This window comes from Papilio xuthus, unplaced genomic scaffold (genome assembly GCF_000836235.2).
Source record: "Papilio xuthus unplaced genomic scaffold, Pxut_1.1 DF829660.1, whole genome shotgun sequence".
Taxonomy (NCBI): Eukaryota; Metazoa; Arthropoda; class Insecta; order Lepidoptera; family Papilionidae; genus Papilio; species Papilio xuthus.
Genome location: NW_013528989.1, coordinates 1,227,567 through 1,236,963, shown reverse-complemented (window position 1 = coordinate 1,236,963; position 9,397 = coordinate 1,227,567). Strand labels below are relative to the sequence as shown.

General features: G+C 34.9%; 1 protein-coding gene across 1 annotated transcript; it reads right to left on the bottom strand.

Annotated features, from left to right (window-relative positions):
• Positions 1 to 344: 344 nt before the first annotated feature.
• LOC106115459 (uncharacterized) lies at positions 345 to 4,333 on the bottom strand. Its single transcript, XM_013308849.1, has 8 exons — positions 4,238 to 4,333; positions 3,609 to 3,754; positions 3,279 to 3,362; positions 3,007 to 3,089; positions 2,613 to 2,735; positions 2,034 to 2,250; positions 1,491 to 1,612; positions 345 to 993 (listed from the first exon to the last, which is right to left on the bottom strand). The coding sequence occupies exons 2-8, from the start codon at positions 3,736 to 3,738 to the stop codon at positions 688 to 690; spliced, it is 1,065 nt and encodes a 354-aa protein (XP_013164303.1). The 5' UTR covers positions 3,739 to 3,754; positions 4,238 to 4,333; the 3' UTR covers positions 345 to 687.
• Positions 4,334 to 9,397: the final 5,064 nt, after the last annotated feature.

Below are 9,397 nucleotides of genomic sequence, written 5' to 3'. Positions count from 1 at the left end.
TCTCGATAAAATTAAGCATACATGTAAAACATAGTCTGGAAGAATAGATGGGCTACCTATTATTTTTTTAATTCTGAGCGGCCGGAGTCGCGGGCAACAATTAGTATGTGCATAATTTAAAATACATCATATTTAAATTGATAAAAATCTCGACTAGTGTTTAATACGGTGTCAATAGCAAGAATACAAAGAAATGTTTATGAAATGTATAATATATGAAACAGTAATCTTTTTCTTTTCATTTGAACTCTAGTCTGAGTACGAAACGTAATTAAGATGCTAAATATACTACTGAATAACAACATAAATTATACATCATTGTTTATAGTCTTGGTGTCTTTCATATTAAAAAAAAACTTCTAATTTAGTAGTGCTAACTTAAAAACATTTTTCTTATATAACTCTTAAACTAATTGTAAACGGCTAAATAACACACTCATTCCCGTTGTCGGCACCGACTAGTTAGATACCCCCCATACCCTCGAGGCGCGCCCTAAGAATGCAGGCGCACACAGACGGGCTGAATCCACGAAATAATACCAATCCCACACACCCTCTTGAAGGGTCCCTGATGGGTTCGAAACTAGTCGGTGCCGCCACCGGGCTTTAGTCGTTTATATATTAATTAATTATATGTCTCACGACAGTTTGAATAACTTATATAAATCTGCTGTCTGTACAATAAAATTACCAATCGGAGCCGTTAAATTTACCAAAGAAAGTAATATTAACCATCGCAACTTTGTTGAATGTAAATTTAAATTCTAAATGGTGTGTTTCTATGTTTCTGATGAAGACAGGGTCTCTTATCATCTTGTATGTTTCATTTCTGTCAATATCAAGAGGTCTGGATGGTACGGTCTTCACAAACTGTGGTAACTCTCCATGATGGGTCCGAGTGTAAAAGAATAGTTTCGCGTCAGTCCTTGCGACACACATTGTGTACAATTTCACGCATGTTGCAGATTCAAAACTCATGTCGAAAAACAGTAGCTGGAAGAAAAACTTTAATAAATTATATGACAAAGAATAAAGTAACACTAATGTTACAATAGGTTAGGTTAATATCGGTATTTTTTAAGGGCATATTAGCTGTCGCATTCGGCTCCGTCCGCGGGGATTAAAAATAATAATTAGTAGACTATGTGTTCTTCCAGGCTATGTTCTACATTTGTGCCAAATTTAATCAAAATCCGTTGAGCCGTTCTGGAAATACCTTCAAACAAACATCCATCCATCCGTCTATACATTCGGATTCATAACATTAGTAAGATACATAGTAAGAAGTTCAACAGTGGTAGAGCCCGCTTACTACAGAAGGAACGATATTTAGTAGAAACGAGAAAGCCTGAAGAGACATGAAGTAATAGAAAGGACATTACAAATTTCTTGTTTTCTCTTTTGACCAAATCAATATTTAACATCAGGATTGCAGTACAACGTTTATTACTTTTAAATATAAATATTGAATAACACATTAGTTACTTTACCGCATAAACTCCGACGGCTACTGGGCTCTGTGTCATAAAGATGTCCTCCTCTAAATACATCAAAGTTTTAGTGTCCTCGTCGTAATAGCAGCCCTTTACTATCTGCGTATAGTTTGCATATTCTGAAAAAAATGACATAATAAATATAATACCTAAATAGATACAGAGCCGGTTTTAGCCCTGGCCGAGATCTTTGCGGTGCCAATTTTTTGTTCTGCGGGGAATTTTCTAAAGATAGGCTATCTTAGTTGCGCAATGTGCATCGCCCGGAGCCCTGGGCGATGGATCTAAATCTCGCCCTACCCTAACTATACAAAAGAGAGTTATGCGATAGCAAACATCCATGTATATTAATACTAAATACTTTTTTATATCTTACTAATATTATAAATGCGAATGTTTAGATAGATGGATGTTGGTTTGAAGGTATCTCTGGAACTGAAATTTGGCATAGATGTAGAAATAGTCTGGTAGAACACATAGGCTACTTATTTAGGACTAGTGACAGCTAGTTTATGATAATTGTAAGATTATAAAACTCACTTGCTTCCATAGTTAAAGATTTATCTGTAAGTTTTGAGAAGAACATGTCGATGAATGAATTATAACCCAATACATTGTGTATAGCTTCATGGTAATACTGCGCTCTGCGAGTCGTCTTCCTTACTTCAATGTGATCTTTTATCCATTTTACGTACGGTAAGATTTCTATGTATCTACCAGGCAATGCACATCCTGGTCCAGTTGTGCTCAAGCCGAGCTGTGAAATTTGAAATTTAAAAATCATTAAATAATGATGGAATCAAAAATATTAATGCTGTATGAACTATCCAATTGTTCGTTGGAATTCTACGATCACACAGAAGATAGGCATAGGGTGTAGTCCTCTTCCTCTACCCATTTTTGTTTTATTAAGTAAGGATGGAAAGGAAAGGTGGACTTAAAAGCGGAAGAGATAAGTAGGAAAGTGAAGTATCTATTTGCAAAGTCCCAAGTAGACAACTTAACTTCAATCTTTTCAAGTTACTTCAGGTGTCTATGTGCAGCGGTCCCTGCGCTTTGTATTGAAATTCATGACCGTTTGCTCGTTTGCTGCCTTAAACTATAAGAAAAAAAAATTACCAGTATCCAACCGTCACTGGAATTACTGGCCAGTGCCATTCCGCTGCTCATCACACAAGTGTCACTAGTGTGCATCGCTTTGTAACACATTGTGTGCGGTGGCCATAGATATTCGAAGTTTATCTGAAAATTTAAAAACCAATAAACTGGCCAACTGTATTGGAAAGTCATGCACAAGTTTGACATTTAGGAGAAGAATAAAAATCTAATGTAACATCACTCAATATCGGTCCAATAGTGTCGGCTATATGATGTCACAATGATTAAATAACATAATAACCACAAAGACAAACGCCTGAATTATCATCCTGAATCAAAGGGTAAGAAAAAGGAATCATGTGTCAAAGGCTAGATTACAAGAATCGTTTTCTGGGAGTAAATAAAATATGCATACCTCTTCACTGAAGTAGAATTCTTCACACATCGTCCGACTGACGAAATCAACAGGATATATGTCTTGCTCTAGCCGCATACGTTCTGTACGAAACATTACAATTAGAGTATTGATTCCGAATGATGGATATCGTAGGATCAACAGAAGACACCGCAAAATTTTGCAAGAGTTTCATAAGAAAAAGTTTGGGAGTCTCGCTTACTCTAACTCAATTAGGCTTTTTACACAGTTGAAGCGATTTGCGATAGTTTTTTTTTAAACGTATAACTTACTCTTACTGTCCTTGTATCCAACATTATAGATCTTGATCCATCTGCTTACTTCTTTGTAGTCATTTATCAACCTGATTGGTCTCCCTGAACAAAATACATAAAAAATAAGTGCTTCGATGAAGAACTAAAAGTGTTTTTTTCTTATATACTACTCTTACTTAATACTCTTAGTTAAGAGATCCGGGCTATTCATAACCAATATTCTGCCATATCAGAACAGATTAGTCAATTCCTAGTTCATCATCAATCTGCCCATCCATTGCTGGATCTAATGCTGTCCCCTGTAGTTTGTTCATTACCAAAATACATAAACATTCAAATACAACTTACAAAGGGAGGGTTTCTCGATATTCTCAAAGAATAGTATGACCAATGTGTTAACATAGCCCTGGTCGTACTCCGGGTGTAGAATGCGACCAATGAGACCGCAAAACCACGGGTTACCACCATCATAGAACATGGCGCGAGAATTCGTTCTGAAATATACAGACAAATGATTGTGATATGACTGTTAAAAATTAAATCTATTCTGTGCTGACACGACAACCAAAGAATTTAGTTTTTAAATAGCGTATCGTTCACTACTATACTAAAAGTCTATTTCATCATCTTCAGCTCACTATACGTCCCCACTGAGGGGCTCGGAGCCTACCCTAAGTTAAGGATGATTAGGCCATAGTCAACCACCCTGGCCAAGTGCGGGTTGGTTGACTTCACACATATCTTAAATTACTTCTCAGATATATGCAGGTTGCATCACGATGTTTTCCTTCACCGTAAGAACGTCGGATAAATATACATATGTAAATCGGAAAATCGAAAAACACATTGGTACATGGCGGGATTCGAACCCAGATTGCAAGTCAAGTGCTCGACCAATGAGCCACCGACGCTCCCTATTTGTCCTAAAAGTCTATTTATCTAAATTAAAAGACTCTGAGACTGAAATTGTTACTTACTCCAATGATTCCCAATCAACAGAACCTATTTCCTTTGCGTTTCCAATCGCTATGCGATATTCTATTAATACGATATTCGTTACTTCTTCTATTGAATGATTATCTAAAAATATACAAAAAGTTGATTAAATTTATTTAATTTGTTTTTAGAAAAAGACAAAGGGTATTCGCTCCGAAGTGATTCCATAACGAATCTAAAAAAACTGACGCACGACAATCACGTGACATATCGCAAGTTATTGTCAGTTCTATAAATTCATGAAGCTCGTTATGGAATCGATTTGGAGCGAATGTACTTTGTCTAACCCCGCAGTTCTGTATAAATCATACATTTTCTCTATCTGTGCGCAAATCTGTGTTTGTTTCGGGTAATTTTTGAAACGTCTAAAACGATTATGACGGGAATTTTCTGAAAGGTAACTCATGTATGCAGTAATGTTAAAAAATATCTTATATATGAAATTCTCGTGTCACGATATTAGTTACAATAGTCCTCTTAAACGGCTTGACTGATTTTTATAAAAATTTTAAATACATATTCAGTAGGTTTAAGAATCGGCTACTATCTATATTTTAATGCTACACGAACGGAGTCGCGGGCTACAGATAGTAAACATAAAAATTACCTGGTTTGTAAATCAGAGCTCCCATCCAAGGCATTATTGGAACCTTTTTGATTTTTAGTCTCACGCAGTAAATAACAAAGGAGCCTGAAAAAATAAATAAATTAAAGAGTTTAAAACAATACAAGTATTTTAGTAACTTTAATTTATTAACTTACAGAAGAAAATAACAATTAATGTAACAATTGATTTCATCTTTTTTTAAATTAATTCGTCATTTCTATTCAATAGCAACACTTGAACTATCAAATCCAAGGCATTAACAGTTTACAAGTAAACGCGTGCCGAACAATAATTGTTTCTAATAACGAAAGCTAATGTTTTACGAAATATAAGTAATGTTTAAAAAACCTTATTACAATATTTTACATTCGACGTACGCGATACTGCGGTAAAGTAATTTGATGACACATTGTTTCCGAAACAAATAAAATGATCATAGTTAATTTTGATGCAAGTTGTACAATGTTATTCAAACTTTATAGCGGTTCAGAATTTTGTACTAAACGCTACGTAGAAAATAGTATTAGGTATAGGAATGTGAAGGGCTGTCAGGCGCTACTGTTATACATTTTACTAACAGACGTGAATTTTCACCGAAGGTATCAATCTTTTTGGGGATTTAAAGGTTAGCTGCACTGTTCGCTTCCGCCTGCATCTCTTTGTCTAAAATTAAGATGCGATGCGTAATGCGATGTCCCAAGCCGCCAACATTTTTGTGTGTGACAATACGTGCTATTAGGGACAAAATAGCAGATGTATATTCTTTGGCACGGAGGTGAAGCCGGTCAGGTCGCTAGTCTACAACCGCAAAACATCTAGCGCGTAAAGTGCACAAATACTTGAGTGTTATTTTAATTTTCAAACGTGTCAGACCAGTCTGACTTGTTACAGAACGGTAATTAACTCCAGGTGAAAATAAAATGAAAAAAAAAATAATACGTTGGGACAATTGTCGGTAAATCATTACTTCATTCACTTGCACGGAGGCGTTTCATTATTTTTTGTACATCTTTCTCGGTACAGTTGACAAAAAAGTTAAGGTACACTTTCTGTGTATATGACAAAATTAACTGCAATAAGAACTAGGCTTTTGTTGGCTCTAAATTTCTTATGTTACATCTGATATTCGAATTGTCCCAACTCAAAATATTCATATGTTGGGACAAAGTGTCGTCTAACGCTGGTCCAGCACGAAGGTATTCGTTTACGCGTCACGGGGATAGGAGCAGTTACGGAACACTTGCCCATAACCATGAAGCTACCCTTTATGTTGACTGTACATCGCGCTATATGACAGTTTCAAGATGAACAGTAATGTAATATGGCTAGCGGAGAGGTGCCTCGATCCATTCACCAACCCGTATGAACTGCAACATTGACTCTAGTCAAATCTATGTCCATCCAACGCATCGTACCAATGACATTCTTTTATTTAATAAATTGAGCTTTAATTTAATTTGAACCTTGACACTATTGACACTTCCTGCATATACCTCCACCACTCTTTATTTTTACTATGAAAGACTCAAAAATTAAGTTAAATAACCAAATTATACTTGAATTTGCCACTTTAATAGAGCTATTATTTTTTAATTAGAATTTCGATTTTTATTTGATAACAAAATATTATATTTAAAATTACTTTAAATATGAATAGCAAGTGATACATCGTTAGAAATATATCTAGGAAGAGATGGTTGGAGATCCGATCCACATAGAGTAGGACGAAGAACACAAATAAATTGTTTTTTGTCAACCGTACACGTTTAGTTCCCACAGGTCTCGTCAACAGTGTAGGTGCAAGTCGCATGCAATCAGCAAGCAGGCCGTCCAAGATGGCTGCCGTTTTAATTATTATGGACAGAGCTGACATGAAAACCAGAAGCTTGAGTCTTTGGAAAAATGATAGTCATAGACAAGATTTAAATATACATAGGTTTTTTTATTCAATGACAATGTGGTTTTCTATATAAGGAGACGACACAAAACCTTAATTATAGCATTTTATTAGTTCTAAATTTAGGAATCGTATTCCATACGATTATTCTTTAAGTCGAATTTATAACCACTAAACTATTATTGGTCTAATCTTAACCTTGTATTAAGATTGTCCAATTTAAAAAGACCTGCGTATTTACAAATCAAATACAAATTCTCCAACATAGATGGTAAAATGAGCTGAAATCAGATGTCTTAATAAACTGGTGTATCAACGCTGAATAGAGATATGTCTTATCAGATTATCAATCTAATACTCGAGATTATTTTAAGCAATTTTATATTTTACTGCGTTGTATTAAGGTTTAAATTTATTTGAAACAAACTCTGGAAGATTACGACCATATACTAACTGATGAACTAATCTTATAGAGTTGAATATTGTTTTAAAATCTTTATTAAATTATATTTTCAACTTTATTCAATTGTTTTAAGGTGTATAATTGAACTGAATTTATATAAATGATAAAATATCTTAGAACCAATCACTTATGTTTTGATCTGAGAGTTTAGTATTAAAAATTTCAGTTTCTCTTTATATATTTTTATTAGTGTTTGTTTTTACTATGAATGAGTTGTTATTTAGTTTAAAAGAGATGTGTTTCTTGTTATTTATATTTATAACACTAGTGTTAGTGATGATGTATCTTCATATTTGTGATGTGATGATTGGCAGATATGTGTTCAGAATCTTTAGTAAGTACATTTATATTAGCGATCTGTAGAAATGAATACATTCGACGTTCTTACGGTGAAGGAAAACACGATGACACTGCACATATCTGCGAAGGATCACTGAAGATATGTATAGTGTCATCGTCGCGAAGTGAACCTGCACTGAGCCAGCATGGTTGACTATGGCATAGTCACCCCTTACTTGGAGTTGGCTCGGAGCCTCTCAGTGTGGACGTATAATGATGATGATGATGAAACTAAGTAGGCAAATATCTATCTTATTTTTACTTCTGAGTCATATTATAAATGAGAATGTTTCTATGTATGGATGGATGGATATTTGTAAGATGGTATATCCAAAACGGCTCAATGGATCTCGCTAATATTACAAACTGATTTTAACTACTAGAGTATATATATCTCCTTGATCACTTCAGAGGAAATTGTGTTGATAGCGTAAAAACAATTACGAAACATGTCATTTATTAAGACTAGAAATAAAGTATTTTTAAATGGATATAATAGAGACATGGATATATTTCCACGTATCCATGTATCCACGTTGTGTTGGCGACTAAAAAATCCCATTATTAATATGAGTCAGACAATTATAACATTTTCGTTCCATACACTGGAAAATAACGCCTGATTCATTTAATTGTCACACATAATTGTTAATAAACTTATATTAACTTATTAAATGGTAATTACAATAGAATTATTATCCATCTCAGCTTTACTGTGACTTAGATTAAATTATAATAGCAAGAAGTGTAAAAAAAAGTTTAGTTTTTTTTTATAGGAAAAGGTGGCAAAGATAATGCGGCTATTTGGCTTCACCAAAATCAAAATTATCGTTACTTACAGACAGTCACTTTTATAGATACGCTGTCTACCAGTAATCAACACCGGCGGGGTTACATAAAAATATGATGTTTAAACTTACTATTCGTCCCCAACTCTGCCAAATCCTGCCTTTCCTTATGTTATAAGAAAGGGGGAGTAGGGGATGATGGCTATAAGTTAGTTCTCCGGCAAAGCGGTATTGTTTCAATTTCACGCATGTCTTCTGTGAGGTCGTAGTATTACTAGTAGAATCGGCCTATTTGTACAAAATATATTAATGTGACCTCTACACAGTCTTACTTACATGAATAGTTTAATTGAAAAATCATTATCCTGTACTTATCCTGTTCACGTAGGGTCTTCGCACCGGTTTTTATCCTCCTTCCTTATTGATCCATCTCTAGGCTGGAAACAAAAAAATACATAAAATTTAACAGTGGTAGAGCCTGCTTTAAAATCTTCGCAAGAATTGTCCCAGCTCGCCCGGTGAAATACCACGACCACACAGAAGACAGGCGTCAAGTGGAAGCAATTCCGCGTTTCGTCTGATAAGTGTGAGTCCCGGAGGCCTAATTTAGTCCTCTTTCCCTTCCTACCCTTTTTCTTATAAGGAAAGGATTGGAAGTGGAAGTGGACTTTCCGGATGAGAGGATGCATGGAAAGGTAATATATTTTCTTTCTGTGCATCCTCTCCTCCGTCGATTAAATGTAGGCAACGGATATGCAATTGAGTATGTCTAGGGGCAACGGTCACTTCGTTATTTCAGCGATTTCAGGAGACCTTTCGCTCGTTTGCCACATAATGATAAAAAAAAAAAAACGTATATCATGTTATGTAGTTATAGATTTAAAAGTATCAAAAATGTTATGTTAGCGTTGGTATAATTAAAAAATGATTAATGTTTAGTAATGTCCGATTTAGAAAATCGACCGTGAGTAGGTTCGAAGCAATTAGTATATTATCGAATCTTTCCTCGTCAGTTGATAGCTATTATCTTGCTACGTATGCCGTTAT

What these genes read in the sequence shown, in the direction of transcription:
- LOC106115459 (XM_013308849.1), bottom strand. Translation starts at nt 3,738, where the DNA reads ATGTTCTATGATGGTGGTAACCCGTGGTTTTGCGGTCTCATTGGTCGC. An exon ending in TGGATACAAGGACAGTAAGA is followed by an intron (nt 3,090 to 3,278) that starts GTAAGTTATACG and finishes TGTTTCGTACAG; the next exon opens with AACGTATGCGGCTAGAGCAA. An exon ending in TAGCCGTCGGAGTTTATGCG is followed by an intron (nt 994 to 1,490) that starts GTAAAGTAACTA and finishes TTTTTCTTCCAG; the next exon opens with CTACTGTTTTTCGACATGAG.